The sequence below is a fragment of the Lagopus muta genome, chromosome 4, assembly GCF_023343835.1.
Source record: "Lagopus muta isolate bLagMut1 chromosome 4, bLagMut1 primary, whole genome shotgun sequence".
NCBI classification, from domain to species: domain Eukaryota; kingdom Metazoa; phylum Chordata; class Aves; order Galliformes; family Phasianidae; genus Lagopus; species Lagopus muta.
Genome location: NC_064436.1, coordinates 4087268 through 4114825, shown reverse-complemented (window position 1 = coordinate 4114825; position 27558 = coordinate 4087268). Strand labels below are relative to the sequence as shown.

At 37.1% G+C, this 27558-nt stretch overlaps 1 protein-coding gene across 4 annotated transcripts in view; it reads left to right on the top strand.

Annotated features, from left to right (window-relative positions):
* Positions 1-2633: 2633 nt before the first annotated feature.
* The window catches only part of FSTL5 (follistatin like 5), a 239717-nt gene continuing 214792 nt past the window's right edge, over positions 2634-27558 (top strand). For 2 of the 4 annotated variants that reach the window (XM_048942356.1, XM_048942354.1), the window contains exons 1-2: positions 22397-22417; positions 27407-27545. In XM_048942356.1, coding sequence (XP_048798313.1) covers positions 22401-22417; positions 27407-27545 — 156 coding nt within the window. In that variant the 5' untranslated portion in view covers positions 22397-22400. Of the gene's footprint in view, positions 2920-22396; positions 22418-27406; positions 27546-27558 lie in introns of those variants that run through there. The other 2 variants (XM_048942357.1, XM_048942355.1) reach the window with 2 other exon arrangements.

The following is a 27558-nucleotide window of genomic DNA, read 5'->3' as shown; positions in this document are numbered from 1 at the left end:
TTATTATTAATAACGATAGTCTTAATAGGTGTAAAATAACTTTGAAGTTCCTTTTGTATTGCTCACCTCTGCAAGAAAACCTTAGTTCTGACTATTTGATTTTGAATTAAAAAAAAGAAAAAGAGAACTTAATGTAACTAACAGCTTGTTCTAACTATCCAAATTGAAGTTATGGAAATCAGGGCCATGTTATTAAGAAACACCAGTCTTTCCCGAATAACAGTTAATTGTTAAACACGTTATCTTCTTTACTGAATTGTTGTACCTTGGTCTGTATTACAGTAAAGGGAAGCAGTAGTCTGCTGTAGTATTCTGTGGACTGAAAGGTTTTGGCCAAAAACAGGAATGATGAAATTTCTAGGTCACAAAATAGTTCAAGTTCACTCACTGATTATTTATTTACTTGTTTTGCAGAAAAGTAGGGCAAGCCACACAAAATTTAATTCACAAAAAGGTATGCTTTATACTATATTGAGTAGAAGCCAGAAAACTGTTGGTTGAGTATAAAAAAGATGTATTTTGTATCAACTGTCTGTGACAGCTACGTATTTGGAGCTAAAATAGAGGAAACATTAGAAAATGCATATTCTATCAAAATATTCTGCATTTACTACATCAAAGACATCAAAATATTTTAATTAAATTAATTTTTCATAAACTAGATGTCAAAGCGAGCGTCCAAAGAAGAAAGATGAGCATGATTGGATCTCAACTTAAAAAAAAAAAAAAAATACAAAAAAATCAAGTTTTATATTACGCTATATCCTTATTTGTATTTAAAGAGTCAAACTCTTCCCTCACAAGTCTTTGAGAATTCTTCCCAGAGCCTTCCCTACCAATTTGGAAAGCCAGTGTGTCAGACCTTGCGTAATTTGATGGATTTCAGTTACTTCATGAACTGGGTTGTACAAAACACTTCTTCTGTTCCGTTGTTTTGTTTCATGTACTTTCACAATAGCAAAGAAAAGTGGGTGGGCAAGGTCCATGTTTGCCCTCAAAAGACTTTATTTTCCATTGAATTTGAAACCAGTCATTTCTAGGTTTGCTTGTCTTTCAAGAGAACTTCTGGTCCAGCTATCCTAGTAGGAAGTTAAATTGACTCAACTTCAGTTCTATACCTTCAAAACTGTCATTAAGTAATGAAATGTTATTCTGTTGGTACTTTCCAAGCAACCTGAGAGGGCTTTGGAATAAATGAGGAGAGAAACAGAACCACAGCAATACACGTAATGTTAACTGCCAGCCAAACAGGCCTTATGGTAACTGGCAATTATAACAGGTTGTATCAATGAAAGTCTGTTTGATTTGGCTTTATATTGTACATGTGATATATAAAAGTGTAAAAGTTAATTGTTTCTTCTTGTAGTGCCTTGACCTAATTAGCAATCCTGTTTAAAAAAAAAAAAAAACAAAAAACCTTACAAAATAGCAATCAGCAAATTAAATCCAATGTATCCCTTTTTATTATTTCTCGCATTAACTATTTCAGTTCTTTAAGTACTGGATTTTTACCTTGTTTTTTTTGTCCCTACAATTTTATTCCATGAAGAGTTGCTATAGATGCAGGTGTAATTAAAGTAACCTGCTACTGTAGATCAGAAGAGCTGACCTCTGTCCATCTTAGTCTGGCCATGGATGATTTAAAGGCAGTTGAATACTTCAATCTGTAGCACATTTTCCCAAAAGACTGGAAGCAGGTAACCTGTAATGCCTCGAAGAGTAGATAATTTTCATAATGATTTCACATGGAAGATTAAGTAGCCACTCTTTGAAAGTGTTGGAATGAATGATAAAATTATCTGAAAGTAATAAATCAGGTAACTGAACTTACTATCTCACAATGAAAAAAAAGAGGTTCAACTGAGACTTAAAACTATTATTTCTTGGCTTGATTTTGCATAAGAATATTTCTGGTTTTCAGGCTATTTGCTTTCTTTTGTCTTTAATTTTTATTTTTTTGTTAATCTTTTTTCCCGGCTGGGGGTAGTGCTGGCTTCTGTTCATGTGGCGGTGCCTGCCCTCCATCCTACACACAGACTGGTGGTCTCATCTCAGGGTATGTTTTGTAAAGAAGACTCAGAGTGGCAAGTGTATACTTCTAAGATGGGTTACCAGTGAGGAGCTTTACCTCAAAACTTAAGCAGTAAATCTTGATAAGAATGGCAGGGATTACTGAGATGGGTGAGGCCGAACCTCTGAAAAACCTGAGAGTTTTGCTAGCAGGTTGGTATATTAAAGCTTATAAATATTGCACGGCGTTCCCCTGCTTTGAACATGGAAGCACGCTAATCCTCTGAGCACGTTTGGGTCGGGAGCCACTCTCTGCTTCACAGCAGTTGCGCTTCTTGCTGGCTGTAGTCTAGGCTGAGGGCTCGGGTCTTCGCTCCGGAGATGGGGGTGGCCGGTGGAAGGGGAGGGGAGAGGGGGACGGGCGAACTCCCCCGGGACGACGGCCCTCCGACAGACAAGAAGCGGGGGAGCTGAGCCGAGGGCTCCCCCTCCGCAGGAGGCGCTAATGATAATAAAAGGGGGCGGGAGGGAGTTGCGCGCAAGTTGGGCGGCGGGGCGGCCGCGGCGGGGGCGGGTCGGAGGCGGGCCGGGCGGAGCGGCGGCGGCTGCGGGCGGCAGTCGGGCTCGGCGGCTCTGGCGACCGGTGGTGCTGTCCGCGGCTCGGCGGTGCTGAAGGGCGGGCGCCCCGCGCGCCTCCCGCGGCGCCTGGGGCCGGCGGGTTTCTCCGCGCGGAGCTGCGCGGGTTGTTCGGTTTTGCTCCTGGTTTTGCGGAACGGAGAAGTATCGCCCGGTGTTCGCGATTTTTGTGCTTGAGGACCCGGCGTTTCGTTTTGGGTTTGTTGTTGTGGTTTTTTTGTTTTTTTTTTTCTTTTTTTTTTTCCTCGAGGACTTTAGTGACTCTTGGGTAAGGTAAGCAGCGTTTATTTATTTATTTATTTCTTCCTTTGGTTGATATCTATCTACAAGTAGTACTGGGGTGACAAGGGATGGAGAAGCTGGTAATAATATGCTGAGCAAAGTTGGGAGCTTGTTTGTCCTTTGATCAGTGAAGGGGCAACACTTGGGAAAGAGGCATGCATTGGCAAAAGGGATTCTGGATACGAAAGATGGAGTCGGAACATGAAGTTAGAGGCTTTTTTCTTTTTTTTTTTTTTTCCTAGAAAACTTGTTTTTTACAGGTATGTTTAAATGTATGTGATTATTTTATTTTAAACATCTTCAATATTTTAATGGGCTATCAAGAGACATTTTGGAAACTGTTTTAAGTAAACCTCGGTTTGGGGGAACAAGAAAAGCCCTGAATGATCTGTCTGGATCCAGAAGGGATATATGAGGTCATCCTTGGAAGTAGAGAGCAAAGTAGGAATTAAAGAGGATTTAAAAGCATGGCCTCATGCTGCTGCGTGTTCATCTGCGTGCTTGTTGTGTGTGTGTAATACAGAAGGACAGCTGGACCTCTATATGTGATTAACAATTATAGGCTGTAACGCTGGAAACTTGTGAAATAGCGTATTTCTGAAAAGGATCAGCCCGACTGCTGACTGTGTGCAATGTAGTGTGTGTGAGCCCATGAAAGTTGTGAGTTGTTTCTTCTGCTATTGATTGACAAATGTCAGGCCTTCCTCCAGACTGTAGCTAGGAGTAAATGCATAACTCAGATTTAATAATGTAGAAGTATATTGCACTACAGCACTGCTGCTGTTGGTAGCTGAATGGAACTGGAAAGTGTGGGCAGATGAAATGCCTTGCTGTTTGAAATGTCTTGCTATTCCAGAAGTGTTTAACCTTTTATAAGCTTGGTAGGGCGCTGTGTTTCACAGAAGGTTTTTCTTACTGCTTCTGGGAGTTGCTGGAGTTCTGCACAGGCAGAGCAAGGCACCGTGCAGGGAGTTCTGCACACATGGAACACTATGCAGGGATTTCTGCACACTCAGGGCAGAGCACCATGCAGGGACTTCTCTCTGAGGTAAAGGTTGATTCCAGAATGAATCTGCTGCCTGTAGCAGTGCAACTGTGATGACTGAATGGAACAGACAAGCAAATGAGGCCCTCACCCTGCGTTTTGTAGCATGATGTATTGCTTTATACTCTTGTAGCTCTGGAAAATTTTCTTTGGATTGGAAACCTCTAAAACACGTTTTTTCTTTACTTGGTTGTCTTGTTCAAGAGCTAGCAGCTGTCGTAACTGTAAGCATGGAGAAACTTCTGTTGGCAGTATGAAGCTTATCATAGCAGATTTGTTTCATGTTATTATGGTATTTTATTTATTTATTTATGGTCCTATAGCACTTATTTAATGTTAAGGTGTTTGTACTGGATGTTTTTATCAGCCAGAATACAAAGACAACAATCTGGTAGCAGCATAGAAATACTGAGGAGTGAAGTTGAAAGCAAGAAAATTGAGGTGAATATAGGCTGCTAAGACTTTTGTTGCATTTAAATAGTATTAGGAAATGCAGATGATTTTCTTTCTTTTTTTTTTTCTCACTAATTATGAAACAGCTTCATTTTCCTCTTTAAAAAAGATAGGGAAAATTTTTTCTTGCACAGCACTTGCACTTACTGTAAATTCTCATTAACAGTCTACCAAATAACAAAGACAGGTGTTTTCATCTGTCATTGACATGTTCATGAACTGAATCTGCAAATCCTTGTTCACTTGAGTAGTCTTTATTCATACAAACAGTCCTGTTAACTGTAAAGCGACTACATCCATCATTACATGAGTGAAAGTCATTGATCTTGCTGAGATCAGTCATTTTACCAGCATCAATCAGATAATAAACTTTGAAGCTGAAATATTAATTCTGTACCTTAATTTCTGTCTTGCATTTTTGTATCTTCTGGGCGATGTTTTGTCTTGGTTTCCACTTGACTGTTTTATTTTATAAATCAAGTTTAAACTAGAGAGGTTTGGAATGATAAGTAGACTCTAGAGGAAATAAAATGGCACTACTGTACTTCAACAAAGTGTTTTTCTAAATATGCTTTTACATCAAGTAGAATTTTTACATTGTGGTTCATAACAATTCTGCTCATGTGTTGTTGTAAAAAGTGTTTAGACAGTTTAGACTACTGTCTTCAGCAGTAATCCTTTTCAAGTATATCTGTATACTTGGAAGGAAATGTGAAGTTCCAAGACTCTTAATAGTCAAAAGTTGAATACAACAGAACACTAATGACACAGCTAAATAGTTGTCTGCAAAAATGCTGCAAACTCAGGGAGGACTGCTGGCATAAAATCAGTATTCAGGGAAACCCACTGCATTAGTGCTGCTTTAATAGATCTTGCATACATTGACCAGCACATGGGTATGTGCGTGTGCTGGCATATGCTTATTGATTGCACCAACACATTTTAAAACTTTTAGGCTAGTGGGTCATCAGTGGGGCTGAGAAATGGTACTTAGGAAAAAGCAACCCTAACCTAATGTTACTTTGTTTGGTTCTAGATGGGTTCTAGATATAATAAGCCAGTTTATCATTGTGGGTTTTTTTTTAATTTTTTTTTTTTTGTGAGAGTTTTCTCAATACTCTTCAGTATATATTTAAAAAGGCAAGGATATTCAACACTAGATAAAGAAAAATATACCATAATATAAATTATTTCACTAAAATTATTTGAAAAACAAATTTTCTTGGAATAAATGTGTGCAGTTTTAGACTGTTATTTTCTATAAAAATTCAGAAGTTTTGCATCACTCTTCCTTGATTTCTAGAGAATATAAAGTTCTAATGAAAGCAAGGCTGTACAAAGCTAAGCAAGAAGGTGGAGCTCCAGTACGAGTTTTTTATCTCATGACAGTTCTGAATTTAGCTTAGAAATTTCTAAAGTGAGAGGTCAACTGAAACTTAGGTGGCCAATTCTTCATATTTTTCTCCAGACTGACAAATTCTGTGGAATAATACGGGATATTAAAACTTTGAAGAGCGAGTTGCAACTTTGAATCAAATGCCACTCTTTGTTTTCCTTTTTTTCTAAGTTAGCATAGCGAAATAATTGTTAATTATTCAGTGTAGCTTGACCTAGAATGTTACATAACTTTAAAGCAAAGTAAATAGATTAGGAAGTTTATTTGCAAATCTGTTTAAACCTGTTTTATAGTTCAAGCTTTATTTATTTATTTATTTACTTATTTTCCAATGTGTAGGGAATAGCTGTCAAGAAATCAAAAGTCTGGCAACTTGTTTACGTGAGATATTATACATATTTAATACAGTGTGCTTTTCCTTCCTCTTGATAGACAGAAAAGACAAAGAACGTTCTTTTTACATTAGTACAACAGTACACTGAAACTTCAGTATAAATAGATATTGAGAAGGCTGAGCATTGAATGTCAATTGTGGTTGTATGGTGCCTTTGAAAACAGTGCTGAGTGAAATTCCCTTGAACAACCTCATTAAAATCAAAGATTGCTAATAAGCAGGGAATGCAGTTGTACCTTCAAAGGAATCAAATCTGTGACCTAGCTCTCCTCTATGCTATTTTACAAATTCTTTGGGTTTTGGGTTAATTGAGTAACCTCTGGTTACAAAGTCTTGTTTCTTAAAAGTAGCACTTATTCCAGCTCTTACATTTATCAATGTATATTTTCATTTGTTCTGCTCTGGTTTTACCGGCACAGTAAGGGTGGGTCAGTGCAGATAAAGAAATTTCTGTGCACTTGTAGTGGCAGAAGAGCAGTGAAACTGCTCCCCATTTGCTGTTATCTCCCGTTTCCTCCGTGTCGTTAATATCTCTGGTTATTCGGGCTGAGTGTACTGCCTTGAGAGATGTAATGAAATCAGTTGAAGTCAACTGAACTGTTCTTATCTAGCCACGAATAACTCCTTGCCCACTTGTGTGGAAACTACTTGAAGTTATGTATTTGCTACCTATTTTTAGCTTGATTTGATAGCAGGGTTTATTTGATAGCAATGTTTATGCGGATATTTACCCGATGAAAATACTAAGTCTACTTAATAACATTTTATAAATGAAATTGTGGTGAATCACTTTTCTCCTTTGCTGAATTGTGAAAATCTCAAGAAAGTAACAAGTTGTAAAGAGTTAAACGAGGGGAGATCTGGCAATACTTGTGCTGATTGCTTGAAGTAGGGTGAAGTTCACAGTTTATTTGCATTTGAATTAATTGAGATTAGTGTCCAGCAGTGCTTCTCAGAGCAGGCTTCAGAAAGACTTTATTGTATAATAAAGTACTTGAAAATGTTAGTTGGAAGATCATGGAGGATATTTAAAATACTTTTGTTTTTTTTCTTCCACTCACGCAGTGATTTTTTTTTCTCTTTTTTCTTAGAATAAGGCCTATTGTTACTCTGAAGTATTTTTGAACTGAATGGGTATTCTTATGTTAAAAGCCACTATCATTTTCAAATCAGCATATTAAAGGCTTTCTGAAGTACATTCTTAGTTTCTTCCTGAAGAAGTTATTAACATTAAAAAAAAAAGAAATGGAATAATTTTCAAACAGCTTGTAACGTTAATCAGATGCAATGTAATGGAAATTTTTAACTTATGTGCAGTTTTATAAGTTTATAAGTTATAGTAAAAATAAATAAATAAAACTTTTGTTTCCTTTGGTGACTTTAAACAGTATCACCAGGATTATGATTACAGAAATAATCCTATAGTAAGATTTCTGTATTTGGTGATAGTCATTCCCCTACAGTGATATCAAGAAACAGATTCAGTAAGGAGCAACAATAGTGTGAAGAATGGAAATGCTGAGGTATCTAGGAGATTTATTTAGGAAAACATGCAAATAAACTGTGAAAAAAGTAGGCAAAATGACTGTGAAGTGATTCCTCCTTAAATCTGCAGTTTATGCACGTTATGCTGAGTTTTCTCCAGCTTATGTGTATCTTTTGTGCATTGTGTGCCTAAAACAAGATACAGTACTCTATGTGTAGTCTGACATGAGGCACTGAGGACTGAAAAGACTAGTATCTCCATTCTGAGAACAAATTCTCAGAAACTTCTGTTTCATAGAAGGCTTCATATGCATATAAATGCACATGGACCAGTTTGCACATGGGAGATGCAGCAGCTTGACTTTCTATTTAAACAGCAGAAAACATGAGTAGAAGAAGAGATGCACCATGTTCATTCTGTAAACGCTTTTTACATCTGCGTTTTGATTTCAAAAGAACTCTTCTGGTTCAGTTTAGTGGTTCATTTTTTCATCACTTTTTCATCACCTTCCCTAGCAGCATCTACTTTTTCCCTTCTAAGGACCTAAGTCAACAGGAGGCAGAAACCTTCATAAGACATTAGATCTGTATAACATCTAGGTGACTGTTCACTTCCTTTGTGAAAGACGGGATTGTTGAACCTGTAGAATGAAATCTGAGACCATGTACCTCTGGTAAAGGCTGATTTTCCTTTTTATTTTTATTTTTTTGTGCAGATATAGAATCACAGAATATCTCTGGTTGAAGGGGATCTTAATGTTCATCTAGTTTCAACCCTCCTGCCGTGGGCAGGGTTGCCAACCACTAGATCAGGCTGCCCAGTGGTTCCCGACCACTAAACCAGCCCAGCTTTGAATGCCTCCAAAGATGGGGCATCCAAAACCTCTTGAGCAACCTGTTTGAGCACCTCACCACCCTCTGGGTAAAAACTTTTCTTCCTAACATCTACTCGAAATCTCCCTTCTTTCAGTTTAAAGTCATTCCCATGCGTCCTATCGCTCTCTGCTAGTGTAAAAAGTCAGTCCACCTTCTGCTTGCAAGCTCCCTTCAAGCACTGGAAATCTTTGATGAGATCTTTTTAAAGCCTTCTCTTCTCCAGTATAAACAAACCCCACATTCTCAACCTATTTTCACAGGAGAGATGCTCCAGCCCTTTGATCATCTTCATGGCCCTTTCTTGGACATGCTCCAAAATCTTCATATCCTTCCTGTACTGAAGGCCCCAGGTTTGGGTACTTCACAAGGGCAGAGTAGAGGGGGTCAGCCAGCCCCCTCACCATGCTGGCCACCCCTCTCTTGATGCAGCCTAGGATACCATTGGCTTTCCAGGCTGATGGCTTATGTCCAGCTTCTTGTCCGTTAGGAGCCTCCCCCCAAGTTCTCTGCAGGGCTGCTCTCAATGAGTTCTTCTCCCATTCTGTATTCCTATCATAGAATCCTAATTCTAAACCCTAAATTATAGAATGGCATGTTTTCTAGTTTCAACCCCCATGCTGTGTGCAGTGTTGCCAACTGCTAGACCAGGCTGCCCAGAGCCACATCCAGCCTGGCCTTGAATGTCTCCAGGGATGGGGCATCCGTGACCTCTCTGGACAATTGGGATTGCCTCGACTCAAGTGCAAGATCTTGTGCTTGGCATTGTTACACCTCATTAGATTCTCATGTGCCCACTTTCTGAGCCTGTCCAGGTCTTTTTGGATGGTGTCCCTTCCTTCTATTGTGTCAACTCCACCACTCAGCTTAGTGTCATCAACAAACTTGCTGAGGATACGTTCAATCCCCCTATCTTTAATTCCTCCTGTCTTTGATAAAGATCTTGTGAAGCACAGGTCCCAAGACAAACCCCTGGGGAACACAATGCGTGTCCAGCCTCCACCTGGTCATACTACTGTTGATAACAATGCTGTGGCTACCACCTTCCAACCAGTTCTTTATACATATAGTAGCCCAGTTTTCAAATCCATATTAGCAATAAGTATGTGGTGTGGGAGCTTGTCAATGTCCTTGCGTAAGTCCAGGCAGATGACATCAGTTGCCGTTCTTTTGTCTGTTAATACTGGTCCTCCATCAAGGAAGACCACCAGATTGGTCAGGCACGATCTGCCCTTGTCTAAGTGGTGCTTCAACACCTCATCTCACATGCCTTAACATCTCGTCCTTCAGAACCCTCAGTTACAAGTCATCTGGTCCTGTAGTCATTCATCCACATGAGGTGATCTTGCTTAAACTGGGAAGTATTTTGCTCCCCCAGCTTAGAAGTTCAGGGACATGAGAGATATGAGAAGCATGACTGGCCTTGAAGACTGAGGCAAAGTACCTCACCTTTCTCCATGTCTGAGGAGATCAGCTCTCCCTTCTAATTTATCAGAGGTATTCGTAACGTTCTAGAGGTGAAGGCTTTGAAAATAATAAAAAAAGACAGTATTACTTTCAAACATATGCTCAGTTAGGCCAACACAATTAATGGGAATACAAATCGTGATATTAAAATGAAACATTATTTTAACAGTGAGTAATCAATTTCTTCATTGTTGCTGAAGATGTTGATTTTCATCACCTGTGTTAACAGTGAGAAGTCCACAAAGAAGGAAGAAAGGCTCTTCTGAGTAGTATTTTTGGCATGTCCTTGTAAAATGGAATTAAGTTCCATGTTTCCTCTCTCCCTTTGTGGCAGTCAAGGTTAGCCATGAGTTTGCCTATAATGAGAAATCGGTGTTTTCAATCTTGAGTGCTGATTTTAAAATTGAAATACAGTTAATCTCATTGCTGTTCTTATGTATTACTAGTCCTTTGGCAGAGACTACTCTGATTCAGAAAAAAAACTACAGGATTCACAACACCAAGTCATAGTGTTTTGAAAACAGACCATATTTTTCACTTATTTTCTATGCCTTTTGAGATGAATGAACATCAGCTACAATATCAGAAAAGTGAAATACTAATTTTGAACTCTTCAGGCTTCCAAAATGCATGTTGTACTCATATCTTCCATTTTTGCTCCCTTTTAATTCTTAGGTAATTTAGAAATGTAGCAATAATTAGTACTACTGAAGTATTTAAAAATAAAAATTAAAATTCTATCTTATTTTTGATGATTTTTGCTCCATGCTGCTTTTGATAAACAGTAATGTTCCTCAAAAAGTATTCTACAAGTTGATGCATGAGTTGACTTCTTTTCTCGAAACATGAGAATTAAAAAACAAAAACAACAAAAAACCACACACACACACAGAAAAAAAAAACAAAAGAGAAAACCAATTAATACCTCTCCTGAGATTTAACTTCATATTATGCAAAGTATTCTTCAAATTGGAATAGAGTTTTTAAGGTGAATTGACACTGTTCTGCTTAGCTATAATTGCATTTTACTCTACTGTCTAATAAGAGGTCGATTCTCTTCCTTTGTGCTTTGAGAATTATTGTCACAAAAATATTTGAAGAATTTCCATTTGTATGTTCTTGTTGCATTCAGCAGGGGAGGTACTAGTAGTGGTGTTAGCTGCACCGTGGGGTTTTCTTTGAAGCTTTAGCTGAGTGCTTCAGGCACCAGATCTTAAAATTGATGCCCCCTATGGAACAAAAAATCTAATGTTTTAATATATTTGTGTCCTTTACATCTTTTCAGCATAATGGTCACATTCATCTACTGCTGTAGGCACTCAGTAATGTCTTCCACGCATAAGTAAACATTTTGAGGGATTTCCATGCCTATTTTTACATATACTGTATACATTTTACATGAAAAGTTAATAAAGCTACACTGATGATTTAACTTACACTTTTAGAGCCTTGGAAAGGAATATCAAAAATAACTTCCCCAAACTCCCCAGGTTGTCATGATTTCTGTGCTATGATAGTCTCAAATTAGTAAAAAGATACACATTAAAGTTTGGGTCATAGACTGACTGTAGTGAGTTAAGAGTATTTTTATTAATTCGTGTGCTGCATCCATGTCTCTAATGAGCCACACAAAGTAAAATAACTAATTTTTCTTATTATTCTCATTGTTTGCCTAGTGAGAGACAAAAGATCCATGTGTAGTCAGTCTCATAGTTTTGATAAAGTGAGCATTTGTTGCTGGAGTCACAGTGTGCATTAAAGTTGTAAGAAACCTTCAAGTTCTGATCATTAAGATGCTAATGGCTAAAACGTAGGCAAGGAGTCTTGTATATTTGTTGTTTTTCTAATAGAGCATGAACAGCAGATTGTATTATTGCATAGATGTTTCAAATTCTGAAAACCTACTTGTGTATTAAATGGGGTTATTTATTCCAAAACAAGCTACAACGCTGTGTATAGAAAATAGTGCAAAATACATTGATATATATATATATATATATATATATATATATATATATATATAATAATGTTCAGAGCGAAGGATTCTCTTTGAAATTCCCGTAATCTGCGATTCTTAAGGCTGTGGATTGTCATTTTGGTTTTCAGCATCAGTTCTCCTGACCCAGCATGCACTGTGACACATTGTTTTACATCTTTTAATATCCCTTTAATATCCAGTTAGGTTTTTAATACAGGAAAAGGCTTGGTAAATTTTTAGTTGCTTAGTGTTACCTTGGTGTTTCTCACTGAAACTGGATTGTTGAGGTGGCATTTTGGAAAGCCTGTTGATCTGCAAGATATGGGTATTTAGGGATGGCAAGAAGGAATGCCATTTCCTGAAAAGAGTTACTGCTATCACACCTGTAAGTGAGTATTTAGGGACAAGGAGCTCCATAGCTTTACTTTGTCCTGCTTGTAAACTGGGTTTGTAAGCCAATAGGCATTACAAGTTTTTTCATAGCTTTTGACTAATGTCGAGGAATCCATGCTATCGCAATCCTGTGATAATTGCATCGGAGTTATTTGTGTGAGTTGGATATAACACATAATTTTCTTTTCTTTATGGCATTTATGTCCAGCAGTAATTATACCCTTCTGTTTCCCTATGTTATCTTTTACATTATTTTTTCTTGCTCCTTTTGCTACTCATTTATTTCGTGAATGTCCTCTTCCTGAATTGAATAGAGCAATTTATTTTTTTTTTTCAATAGGAGTAGTGTATTTAATTTTTAACAATTTCCAGTGTGTTGATCTTGCAGTGTGATATGGAGTAGGAAATGTCAACTGTAAAACTTAACAAATTAAAAAACCTCATTTGACTACACTAAACTGAGACACAAAGAAGGCAGTCTGTTCAGTCAACACGGAATACAAAAGATGATTCCATATGCCTTGTGAAGTGAAGGTTAAGTTAATTTACAAGGAGGAATGATGAAAGTGAGGCTTTTGAGTTGAAACTTCAAAATGGAAATGATGTATCTAGGCAAATATATTAAATCTGAGATCTGTTAAAAAACATAAATTGAAGAGAAACAGTCTAGAAAAGGGCTCTCTCATAGTAAAAAACATGCAGAAAAAGGCTACGCTGTCTAGGAGTTGGACAGTAAGAATCCTGCTACTCATTTTGGCTTTTGCTATTATAAATCTGTGCTCAGAGGAAGCCTCGTAGCTTATAAATGAAGGTGTAGAATTTGATAAAACTGGACTTAAAGAGCAGAGTGGAGAAGGAGGAGAAAGTAAAGGAATTGTGTATAAAAATTAATAAAAACTTCAGAATTTCAAGGAAATATCATTGGAAAAGTATTTAATGGATGGAAAAATTTATTTCTCTCACTCTGTGATGTAAAATTGTCATTTTTCTCTTGAGTAGGATATAAATTTTATTGTAAAATAGGTAGGCAGAAGCCTTTGGCATATCTAAGTAGAAACCTTGCTCATGTCTGCTAGGTATGCTAGGTATTTTAATACTTACATGTTTTGAGTTTCCCCTTCTCTCAGCAATGAAATAATGCTAACACAGAAGGAAAAAAAAATAAAGAGGGGAGCAGGGGGGAACAGTGAGGTAGCTATTTTCTTTTTCTTTAAAGACATGAAGGAAGGAAGTCCTTTATATCTATGATTGTGACTTTCTGACTACTTTTCTTTCTCCCAGACTCAGTTGGAAAAAACTGTGTAACTTGTGAAAAAAAAGAAAAGAAAAAAAAAATACCTGTGCTTTTCAACTGACTGAAAAATGGTACATTACATTATTTATCTCGTAAGAGGTTTACATGACAGAAAATGAGGGTAAATCAGACACCATATGCGCTACTCCACAATTATTAAAAGAACACTTCTGTAATGAAGACTATGTCATTATTTTGCAGTTTGCTTCCTACTATGTTTGCATGTACACTATTTCTGACCATCTGTAGGAACTATTATTAATTCAGACTCTGGGCAACAATAACAACAGAAGAATATTAAAGGTAGAAGTCTATATTACTAAGGAAGCCTAATAAATTACTAGCTGCTCACCAAGTGCTGTTATGACCAACATTAATATCCCTTTGTAATGTAACAAAATAATAATAGTAAAGCTCACCACCTACAATGCTGCTTTAGAAGGGATGTTTGTAACTTCAAGATAAACTAGTGCCACATTGTGAAAATAAAACTTTGCAAATGTCATTTGCAGGATGGGAATGTATTACTTTTGTTGAGATAACTCAAACCATCTCAAAAGATGAAATGCCTTTCTTGTTTCTGTAGTTTTCAGGATCAAGCTTATAATCACAGCAGTGTTAGACAGATGTCCATATACTAAGCTTGTTTAAGCAGCATTTCAATTACATTGTAAGTACGACGATTTAAAGTTTATTATGTTTAATTTGAAATAATAATAGAGCAAGAAAAGCAGTGAATCAGAGAACAAGCTATGTATTTTTACAGTGCACCTCGATAGATAAGTCCATATTGGATTCTGATATCTTTAAGAAAAATGAAAGGTGAAAGTATTATACTAATCCATCATTTTGCAGACAAACACTAAATTGGATTGTTGGGATGATTTAAAATCAGTCTTTGTCTAGTAGAAGTGAAGATGTTTTTCTAGTGTTGTCTGAAGTTATTCAGAAAAGTGGTGTCATGCACGAAGCTATGCAAACAGTATAATTACTCAACTGTTTTATTTGGAGACCAGTTTGTCTAGACCTAAAACTGAAAAAGAAAGGATCGTTAAAATGTTAAAAAATATGAAACAGCATGTACTGGAATTAATATTAGAATGTATTAGCTGAATTTTCCTTTTAAATTAAAAAGAGGTGACAACAGTTTGTGGGCTGGTTTGGCCTGGATCCATGACTAGCGGAGCAGGGGAACCTATGGATCCATGCCTCAGAAAGGGATAAGGGAAAGAAAAAGGGGAACAGAGAACTGTCCACTGGGGTATGTAGTTCTTCTCTTCTGGGACAGGTACCCGGAACAGGAGCACTGACTCTTCAACTCCCAGTGCACTGCATGATGTTATGATGTGCAATGCCAATGACCAAAAATCATGAAACTATGACAAGGGGGAAAGAAAAAAAGCTTTCTCTCAACATAAGACTTACGGAGAGATGGCGTTAGTAAAACTAAAAGTGAATTTCTAGAAGAGTATTAATTGAGCTGTGCTGGGTATCCCTCCTGTTCTTTTGACTCTTTGATCTGTCTTTTATTGAACAACAGTGGTCATATGAGTAGGTGGTGAGCTGGAACAGGGAGATGAACTGGCAAAAAAAAAAAAAACAAAAAAATTTTTCCTCTCTGCCCTTCCCCTTACTAGTTTTCAGTTGGAAATTGAATGGGATTTTCATCACAATCATAGAATTGCCAAGACTGGAAAAGACCTACAAGATTATCCGGTCCAACTGTCCACCCATCACCAATAGTTCTCTCTAAACCATATCTCCCAACACGATGTCTAAAAGTTCCTTGAGCACATCCAGAGTTGGTGACTCCACCACCTCTTTGGGCAGCCCATTCCAGTGCCTGACCACTGAGTGCCTGAGATCAGCTTAAATCTCACGTGAAACTGCAGCCAAAATTAACAAATCTGCTTTCTTTAAAATTCTTTGAAAAGGAATTAAACTTGCTTGTTGACATGGGCATACAGTAGGTTATAAAAATGATTACCCAAGATAAGAGTGGAACAGAACAAGACTGTTCTCTGACTTTAGTCCCTGAACTGCATGTAACCACTATTTTTTAAGTTATTTTCTTTGCTTTTTTAATTCATTTATTTTTCCTCCAAGGGATATAGCTCTAAGATTTCCTGTCAGGGCTTCTGGTGGGATAATTTGTCCCTGTGGCATAAATTCAACTGGGTGATGATAGTCTTATGGGAATATTATTCTGCATGGAGATTACTGGAGAGTGAACAGTGTTATAGTTACATTTATACTCCAAGGCATGTTTCTGAGGACCCATTAAGAAAAAAAATAGGTATTCTGAGAAGGGTTTTGCCTAGCTTTCTACAAAATGGTTCTTTTGAAGTAATTTTTAGATATCTTCCTTAGGCTCTTCTTAGAGTAGGCAAAAGTGGGGCAAAATGACCACCTGACAGGCTCTTCATAGAGTAGGCAAAAGTGGGGCAAAATGACCACGTGACCAATCTTTCTTTCTTTTTTCATGCAAGATGTTCAAAGAAGACCAATAATTTTGAAAAGAAGGAATAATTTTTGGATTGTTTAAATAGTACAGCACTTTTTTTTTCTTTTTCTTTTTTTCCCCCTAATATGCATTGAATGGTATAATGTTGTTCACTCAGAGCCATAGATTACTCAGGCTGTTGTGGGCAATGATCAGGGAGCAGTAGATAGTGGTAGCTCTCCATACTGGAGTTTAGGTTGTTATTTAGGGCTGATTCTAAGCACAGGAGGCTACCCAAACCAACCAGCAATTAGGTTAGTATTTGTTAGTACAATTAGGTTAGTACTTGTGTTTTCTTTCAAAGCATTCAGCATAGGAATTGCACCAAAGGGTGCAAAAGATCTGGCAGAAGTGTTTGCCAATCAACTTTCAAGAGTTTGTCAGCAATCCTGGCTAACTAGGGAGGTGCCAATTAACTGGAGGTGGGTGAATGTGATGCCCATCCCCAAAAAGGGCAGGAAGGAGGATCTGGAGTATTACAGACCTCAGTGCCGGGGGAATGTCATGAAGCATATCATCTTGTGCCATCAAACAGTATGTACTGTTCAACCAGGTGATTAGGCCCAGCAAGTGTGGGTTTATGCCTGACTAGCCTGATCTCCATGACAAGATGTGACAATGGACTTTGGAAGGGCTGTGTATGTTGTTTACTTTGACTTCAGCCAGGCATTCAATGGTGCTTCACACAGCCTTCTCCTGGTGGAAATGTCTATACAGGATGTTTAGATGAGATATCAGGAAGAATGTCTTTATGAAAAGGGTGATTAGGCATTGAAATGGGCTCTGTGAATACGGCACTTAGGGAGATTGTTCAGTGGTGGACTTGCATTGTTAGGTTGTTGGTTAGACTTAATAGTCTTTCCAAATGGTTCTGTGATTCCACAGATTGCCTCATTCATTCAACTGTATGCTTAAGATGATGAAGGAGAAAATAAAGGTGAATTTTTCCATCAGTCTGCGCAAAGTAATCCTGGTTTTCCACATGGGCGAGAATGAGAGATTTTCAGACTGTGAGAATGATTATATAATGTTGATTAATATGAGAGTATTTAATTAATGACTAAAAAGAGGCTTTGCTTCATCTGAATAGCATCCACTGAGGCCCTTTCCTGTGCTTGGTAGTCACCTAAGAGCTGCTAGAGTCTAAACATAATACTTCTCAGACTGCATTGCATGTTGCTGAACAAGATGAAAACTTATTTTCTGCATACATACTCTCTCACAGAATAATTAAACTGACTTTCAAAGTGACTTTTTTTTTTTTTAATTGTCTGTTTTGATTTTGGTTTGCAGAAAACATAGTCTGGTTTACAATAAAAGTTTAAAATTATGGTAGGGTTGTCATTTCCAGACCTTCAGAATATGGACAGAAGCAGGAGAAGCTCTTTGGATTCTGACTTCGTAGGGATGCTTACCTGAGTCTGTAATGAGGATGCATTCATGCCAACAGTAACTGATTAATCAGTAAAGGGCCTTTGAGGAATTTGAGTAAGCTGCAGGACTTTGACTTTTGCCACCAATTATATGATCAGTATTTATGGTTGATCAGGAATAACATGCTGTGATATTCAACTGTGGCTCCTGACTCCATGCCAGAGATTGCTGTGCTTCACAAAGGTGCCCAAGATAATCCCAGTCTGGCTGGTACACTCGATAACTGGGAATGGTGGCAGGGTGGGATGAAAAAGGGAGCACAAACAGCTCTCATGGATGTGGAGTGATTAAACGAGGTCACAGTTTCAGAGGGATAAACTTATGTGAGGAGATGGGATCCTCTTGCATGGTATTACACATGGTATCTGCTGATGGTAATACCTAAGACACCTGAGCTTGAATTTCTTGTTGAATTGTGTTTATCACTACCTACTGGCAGCTTCTTAAATTTCTATTTTGTAACAGATCTAGTCCATTCTTCTAAGAAATTATTATTTTTTTTAAGTAGTGAATTATTGAAAATCTTATTTCACAATCCATTTTACTATAACTTCATCTGGCCATTGTAGGTTTCATATTTTACTTTCTGTAAGATTTCCAGCATCCATTTTGGAAGGCTTTTGTCTAGATGCTCTAGAGCACTATAAAATCATAATAAATACTTTTAAATAGTATCAGATAGTTAAAACATAATAGAAAACAAAGATTCTGATCATAAGAGAAATACATTGTTTTGTTAGGAATATATCTGTGAAATTTAAACAAGGCTGCAGTTCAATGAAATGCTAAAAACAACTATAATGATGCAATAAATGTGTGATAAATAGTGGAAGATAAATGACAAAGCTCTCAGTTAAAAAAAAAATCATTTCATCCAATGTGAATGTTCAGGGTGGCCTTTTTTCTTCAAAACCTCAGAACAGCATGTGTTTGTTTCATACCCTGCTCAGTCGGTTCATTTCACATAAGGAGAGAAGGATCTTATTTTAATCACATGGATTAAAATATGTCCAAGTGAAACAGCCAGTCTAGTAGATATCAGAGATTTGTTTCAAATTGGGGTCAAAAGCATATTTTCAAACTTGTTCCTGTAGAGTATTCCCAAAGAATGCAGCTAAGCTGATAGGTTCTGGACGTTTCCTCAACTGACAGATCTAAGAAAGCTCTTGATTGACAGAACAACTGGAGTTTTCTGTCCTTCTTTCTGACTGCACTGAATTCAAGCTCATGAAAAAAAATTGGCCTTTGTTACAATGCAATGGAAACCAAAACAAGTCACTGCAAAGAAGAAGAGTGACAAACACACAGCAGATGTAAGTTGAAAGAAAAAAATGTCTATAGCCTTTTCAGCTAGTAAAGCACAGGCCACTTTAGACTATTTGTATACTTCTAAGGATCTGTATGTTTTATATACATGTGTTATTTAAAGACAATAAGGATCAACTTGAAATTTCATTCATTTTAGTTAATGATGTTATTTTAGTGCTTCCTTTCCTTCCTTCTGAACTTGCATCATCCCTAAGTCCTCTAAACAGAGTAAAATGCTGTACCTAAGTTAATAAAAGATGATTTTAGAGTTATTTTCAATTAGGTCAGGATTTTATCTGTAGTTGACTTAATTACAGTAATGAGGGCACTGAGGCTGAGTGCTGGAGGGCAAATGTATTTTTGGTTCAATCTTGCTGAGGACAAACTGCCCTCAGTTTCAAGAAATCATTTAAATAGCTGCAGTATTTGTCTGTCTCGGTGACAGATCGAACTGTGGATAGATCCAATGATATTCAAATCCACGTGCATCTTTTTCTCTACGGTTTGATACATGGTGTACACTGTGAGTGTTAGTACTCTGTGTGTAATCCTCTCCATCATCCAAGAGTGCACCTACACCATTTCATTTTAATCTAGTATGCTTTTGCGTTGTTTGCCTGTGTTGAAGGAGGCAAGGAGCTCCTTGGTTCCGTGTGTGTCATAATCTCCTTTCTTTCAATTCCCTCTTCTGATAGTTATCTTCTAATGCGATGAAGTCTGCTGAGGCAGCACTTATATTCCCCTGAACTACCTATTTTCTCTCTTTACATGCATGTTTTTTAGCATCTGGATTCCTCATTTAGTCCTTTATTTTATTTTCCACTTCTTCACATGCCAGGAAAGATAAGAAAAAATCTGCCTGTTCCAATCTCAGACGCTTTCGTGGTGGCCTTGAGCCACAGACTCCTGGCAGGTTGACGTAAGGTTGGCAGAGATCACAAAAACCATTTGAGTTACTAAAAATTCTCTTCACAGGTAGCACATCTGAGAACCATCTCTGTTTGTTACAGCACTTCAGCAAAGCACATTTCATAGATAACAGAGATAAGAAGGAATGGTAGATTAGCAAATCATAGCAAATATGAAGGAGGATTTTCATTCTTTAATTTACCAGCTCACCTGTTTTAAAAAAGTTTACATCATGAGTGGCTTCTCCAGGGTGACATGTATCCTCAAAACTTATCTTAACAATGTATTATGGAAATGTCAACAGCTGTTGTCTTTTTACATTTAGTTAATGCTTGTAGAAATTTATTTGAGAGTAAAAATTTTGTTTTTTATATTTTTAATCTTTTCTATCATGAGCAGAGCACAATGGTTACACAACAGTGTGTTACATCTTACTTATATCTTTTTTTCATGAATGAGGAATTGTAAAGTTGGATAATATGTCAACAGTACCAAAATATTTATCTGAGCTCAAAGCTGGTAGATTTTATAGATTTGATTATATAACACAAAGCAGTTGAATTCCCATCAGTTCGGAGCCTGCCGCGATGATAAACATTAGTCGTCTAGAATACTGGAGAATCAGCAGTAACAATCTTCCTTAATGAGGAGAGAAGGAGGCTGCCTTGCTGACATTATGACTTCCACAAACTAGCCATTATGTGTTGGTGACAGTAAATTTAACAGTTTCCTGAGACTGATCCTGCAGAGTTAAGAAAAAAATTAAATTACCTGGTACAACTCCTTACTATTGTAAGAAGCATCTCTGAGATATGTGAAAAATAATTCCTTCATTTTCTTCTGCTTTCTATAAAAGTAAAGAAATTGTGAGATTGTAGTTGTGAGATTGTGCTAAGAGTATGATGAAAAAGGCTTAAATTTACCATTTCTCATTTCACTGCAATTCATTTGAACCTGGGTCACTGATAGTAAGAAATATGGTGCCAGCCATTAAATAAAGAAAGAAACTTAAAATGACAGTGCTAAATCAGAGCGTGAAATTAGCAGCAGAGATTTAATCAAATAAATTGAAGCTTCTTATTTTGTTTGCAGCGTTCATGCTGCTGTATATCCCCATGGGTCGTGTCCTGTTTTAGTAATGGCCGAGTAGCCCATCTACCCAAGTCTACATTGCTGTTCCTCTGCTCCTGAGAACTGCTGCGAAGAGATGCATCCTTGCTGCATCTAAGCATCTGTTGTTCAGGGCCTTTACAGTTTGCCCATACTCAAGCTACTTGTTTACTACAGCTACCTGTAACCCTTTCAGTTCTATTCCAGCAAAGCTCTTCCAGAGTGTGTACCCAGCCTTGGGTGCTTCTCAGCCCCATTCTCCCCGTGATGCTTAGGGCCAGAGCTCCTCACCCGCCAGCACCCCACAGTGAGAGCAGCATGAAGGCAGAGAGAACAACAGCAGAAGACAAGGACCACCTGGCCTTTGCGCTGGCTGCTTGGCACAGATGTATCCTGGTGGATATATTTCAGAGCCTCCTGAAATGTTTTTTGTGTCTGTGCAGAGACCGAGCATAATAGTACTGGATCAAGACTGAGAGGGTCTGCACTCCTCCTCCCATGTGCGCAGCCTTACAGTTTTGCAATTTAAATAGAGAAAAGTAAGGGAGAGATGCACAGGAGTCAACAGAAGACAGGATCCATAAAGCACGTTGAAACCTTTTCATGAGATTTAACAACTAATAATTTCCCTTATGGTATGTTTTGGCACATAACTATGAGCAGCATTGCTGGCTATATTGAAACAACTGTGCCAGCTTTTTTCAGTGGACGAGGAAATTATGAAGGCGCAATGTATGTAACTGCTAAGAGACAGAACAGACTGGTGTGCAGATACTGGCTGCCCTGGCAGCGCTGCCTTTCACAGTTGCAAGCCCTAAGCCTGCTGTACTTTGTTGTCACCTAACAACTTTGGAGCATGACTCAGAATATGGCTGCCACATCTGCAAAAGAACTGCAGGGTGGCAGCTTGGTGTGTGCTCTAGTGAAAGCTGGCAGCAGGACCTGGTGGTGGGAGCTGCTGTTCTGACACAGATCTGTTTCCCCCAAAGCGTTTTTAAAAGAGAACATACTGTGCTAGATACAGATTGGGGCTGTGTTAATAGAGTCTGATACCGTGCCTGCTTTGTAAGAACCTCAGGTTTGTTGTGACAGTGTGGGCAGCCCGGATGCATTGGTTGCTGTGGGGTTTTTGAGGAAGGAGACTGGGCATGAGGGTGTGGAGGCACAGACCTGTGGTATAGTGAAGGGACTGTGCCTGATGGGAGAAGACATGCAGCTGGTTAAAGCACCTGCTGCTTGTTTAAAGTGTATCTGTTGTTATCTGTGCATGTTTTTCTGTATCATATACATATAATGCATAATTTTATATACAGGATACATGTAATAATAGAACAATTCCTAAACTTTATACTGAAATTACCCTGTTTGCAGATATCTTTCTGCCGTGGAGCCATAATGGTAGTTGAAAGCATTTTAAGAAGGGTAACTGTATGTTCTTTCCTGTCAGGTATGTGTATCCATCAGTATGTACAATGAAGTGCTCAAAGTCATAGTCAGTGAAGCATGGTGTATATTTATTACTGTAGCTATATTACCAAATTATTAATAACACTGAATATGATTATGGAACTTAAGCTTTTTTTCTTGATCCTTACCAAGCAGACAACTGATGGTTACAGTTTCCTGGCTTTTTTTTCTTCATATGAATAGTATGTGAAGAAGATTGATGGGGTCATGAGGGGTACACTGTGCTATTGCTTCTGATGCTGAAAAGACCTTTTAAATAAAGGCAAGTTAATTCATAATGTGTCTTTTCAGAAAAAAAAAAAGATGGTAGGAACACAATTCGAGGTGGTATTTAAAATTTAATTTATTACCAATTTCATGTATTACCCTACGTAGATGTATTGATTAAACCGGTTTATTTGGATACAATGGCTGTATTTTCAAATGAGTTATGTCTCAGTTGTTAACACTGAATGTCTTGGCTGGACACATTTTAGTAACACAAATCAATAGCCTAAATGTCAGGAATTCTGAAAACAATTCCTTTGAAAGAAAAACTAATTTTAAGCATACACACTTTTAAGTGAGGTGTATTTGCATGTTTAGATATGTTTTTAGTCAGCATTTAAATGATGGTTTAAGTATGCTTTCTTTTGTTATACCTTTTACATACTGTATATAGATACATTATCATATTTGGAACTAGTTGAGTATAACACAATGTTTTTTCAATCTCTATTTGTTCAGCTTACATCATGGGGAGATATAAAATACTGTTTAGTATACATTTGCTAAGCTAATACAGTAGCAATATCTCTTTTAGTCCATCAATTTCAAATGAGGAATGAGTCAAAGAATAAAAATTACCTCTAAAATGCTGAGAAGACTTAGAAAGCACAATAAGCTTGAAATAAATTATTCTACAATACTTTAATCGTGATTAGATGTTTATAAGGAAGGTGTCGGAACCCAGGTTTAGTTCGTGTTCTGCAAAATACTGGAAAGTAGAACAGTGAGAAACATTAAGGGGAAAGAAAAGGGAGATGGAGACAAATGTTGCATTTTCTCAAGAATTTTAAGCATTGCTCTCCATCTCAGGAATGATTAACTCATCAAGAAGGATCACTGTGGCCATTTGGTGAACTTTTCCTGTAACTTTCTTTGGTTTTGGTTTGCTTGTTTCATTTTCTTTGGTGTGTATGGTTTTTTTTTTGTTTTGTTTTCATTTTTTTTGTTTGCTTGTTTTTGAGTGTGTGTGTGTTTTGTTTTGGAAATTGGTATACTGCTTTTTCACACGGCCTTTCAAAAAAAGTAAGAACATACAAGCAGTGTTTTCCCACTTTGTGTAACTTGTTTGCTGGTGGCTTTATCAGTAAATTTGTTATTTTCAAAGCACTTTCCCTTTTTACTTAATGTGCATAAAGCTGTCATTAGTTTTGAGATAAAGTAGGCGATGAGGGTCAGAAACAGATGCCATGAATACCTATAATTTGTACATGTGTATGTTGAAGCTAATGTATAAGTCCTGATGTATATCTGTTCAAAGGTGCCTTTGATTAAAGAATTTATGTTGAAATTGCTAGTGATGGTTAAAGTTTAAACAGGTTGGATATTCAGTTTAGAGAAGCCCATCTTCCTCAAATACGTGTTTGAATCCCATCCATGTTGTTAATACTATTTGATGGTTTGAGTGCAGTAGAAACATTGAAGATTATTTGGCATCAGTTACGAGAATTGGAAACCTACACACAGTTTAATTCTGTGAAATCAATATCTTATGCCAAGTAAAGAGGTAATTTACAATTTCATGGTGTTTTGTCTGTAATTAATATAGTGATTTAACTACCCTATAACATAATAGTGATTTAACTAACCTGCCGCATAAACCACTTCTGAGAGAGTCAGAAGTTTGAAGGCTAGATGATTACCAACATCCTGTTGCTCTACTGAGCAGACTAAAATTGTGTTTAATTGCCTTGTGCCAAACATAGTGAATAACCACATTTTTAGTTGTTTTGCTTATTTTACAAAGCAAAATAATCTGTAATTAAATAAAATAAATCAATTTGGGCATTCTAAGTTTAAGTAGAAAGCCATGACCGAACCTTCCTTCTTTGCAGTTCTGGTCTGAACAGTATGTTTTTGTTTTTTCCCTTAGAGATGAGAGTCAGCTTGAAGAATATGTATAAGATGAATAAGTCACAGCCAGATATTTTTTACAGAGGGTTGCAAACTGAATGTAAGAGTGGATATTATTAGACAGAGATTTTCAGTATAGTAATTATTTTGGACGTTCTATGGAAGGAGGAGAACAGAACAGTAACAAAAAGCACAAATAATATGGAGCAGAGCGTGTTGCTTTTCTAAAAGAATGACCACATTGTCTTCCCATACCTAAATGAGGCAACAGGGATGCCCTAAGGTATTTCCTCTGCCATCCAACTGCCATTTCAGAAGGTACAGCTGTTCCAGCAGAGTTCCTCGCCTGAAAGTTTTGAGAAGCAAATTTGTCATTGGGTTAAAGAATCCTCATATGAGTAATAATTTATCAAAACTTTTCTGAAGTAACTTAAATGAAGTCAACACCAAGAAAACTGCACTGTGTGTCAGATTTGTGATTGCTCTGGAAATGGGATAGAAAGGAATGTGACTGCTTTGTGACAATCCGAAAGGCAAATCTAAATTTGAAGAACTTAATGTACATTCAGAAACGTGGAATAGCCATTTTCTGTTCCTCATCTTTAAATTCATTCCTCCTCTTCAGGGAAATCTCGGGTTGATGGAAAATAGCATAGAAAGATCCCACAGTAATGATCAGTTTAATTATAATTTAGCAGGTGAAGCTCGTTGTTAATTAGCAAAATAATGTACCTCAGAAAAAAAAGAAAACACAGTACTATTATTTACGTTCTACAAGTAGCTGTAAATTATCTATTTGTATTCATAGGGTACGTGATGAGGTAGTTATTGTTAATAGCTGTCTGAGACTTCCCACCCCTGGCCCTACCCCATCCATTCCAAAGTTTTCAGAAGTACATGAGTTGTCTTGAAAATGGAAGTAGAACTTTATCACCACTCTTTCAGCCAGCGTTAGCAGGACAGCACAGAAATCTAAAAGTTACTTGTACTCAAGGGCTCTAGAAGAGTTGTATTTGTTGAATTCTGTTTTTTGTTATATATTTCTTAATTTCATTTTATTCATGCTTAAAATCTTTACAGCAGCTTCTGATGAGAAATAATTTTGCATAGCATTGGTTATAACACATGATTCATCACTCATTTGACCCTGAATTTGCTGAAGCTCACCTACCTCCAATTCCTGTAAAAAGCATATTATTTTATATAATATCCTGTGCTCTTAATAGCAGCATGCTAAATGTAGTCATTCACATATTCAGATGTTACGATTTATTAAAAAGCTTCTGACAGCTGAAAACTCAAATTATCCATGTTACTTTAAATAAATAGAAAAATGAAATTGAAAATAGTGGTTGTCAGACTGTAAAAAACTCAGATACGAAGTATGCAAATGGGTAACACGTGAAGTTCAAGTATGGAAGAAAGTTATCCAAACAGCAAAATTTCAAAGTCTTTCAGGTATAAAAACAGCATTATTTTAAGGAGAACTCTGATATTGGTAGTACATTTTAGAGAAAAAGTATGTACTTAAGTTGTGCAATAAGGTCAACAGAAAATTTTTATCTTGAAAAAATGTGTTTTTTATTTCTGAAAAGGCAAATAAGAACTGTAGATACCCTATGCTGCTTTGAGATTTTAGATGGAGTCTTAAAATCTGAATTTAGAAAGTCAGCTTTTTTTGTGTTCATCCAAGCACCAGGCACTGCAGTCAGAGACTGAGAATGCAGTAACTACTTCTTCTTTTGGACAAGTACAAAGGAGAAGGCTTTCAGGGTCAAACAATTTCCCAAACTGTACAACCTCTATTCTTTTACACCACATGAAGCTAAAATTTAGATGAGTAGGGGAATGTGTCTGCCCTCGTCATCTTTTGTGGAACGACTGTTCTCCAAAGTAATTTTCGTTGGACAGAGAAAGATACCAAAAGTGCAAAAAAAGGGACAAAGGTTCAGCTGTGCATAGCTAGTTTTAGTATTCATCACTGCTAAAAAATCTGATTCTGACCTTGAAAGTTAAGAATAAACTATTTTCAAATATTTTTCAATGAACAGAAATAAAAGGGTGTTTTCTTCAAGATTAAAAGCCAAGATGAGAAATATATTTTTCTTCTTTCATACTGCCTTTTTTTTTTCTGTTTTTTTTCTTTTAATTACTTTTTCTTGTAATAGATTTGTTGTTTCTCAGTGATACTAAGAACTAACACAGAGTCCGTGAAGAAAAATGCCATTCCATGGTAAACTTGAGGTCTCAGAGTTCTGAGATTAATCTTTTCCAGTCTTTCACGTCAGTGATATAGATTTGTTTTAATAGCCCCATAGTCAAAGATACACTGGAACATTAGCAGTTCTGTTTTGACATGAGGGGACCTCAAAAAGAGAACTTTCAGTGATCATTTTAAAGTACAGTTACTGAACAGATACAAAAGACCAAACTTTAGTTTATTTGTGTAAAATGTCTGTCTGTAATAGAGCACATTGTTTGTTTCAAATCATTCACTGCTTAGCTTATTCTTCAAGAGATATTCTCTGAGAGTTATCTCTTGCAGTAAATTACAAGAGCTGGCATACAAAATAAATGTAACTGGCACTGTTAGAATAAGAAAGGCAATGATAACCAAGAAGAAACCTTGAATTTTATTAATAGGGAGATTCCGAATGGGATTAGCCTTAGTGAAACACAAAGATGGTGTTAAATATTGTATTGTGTATTACTCTTAAAGCTAAGACTGAGTTTAGAGCAGCTGCTCCATCAGTCAAAATCTTATATGAGTGTTGAATACTGAAAAGAAAATCACTTGTGCTAAAATAATGATTACACTTTGTCACTGAAGTTGTCCATTTTATTTTGACAGGAACAGACCTGTAAAGATGTTTATGTGGTGGTCGGCTGTTTTACTTCTTGGATGCATTTTGCTGGGAGCAGATGGATGGCCAGCCAAGGAAGGATATGACTTCAGGCCCTATCAGCCCCTCGTAAGGTTACGCCACAAGGTACTGATGACTC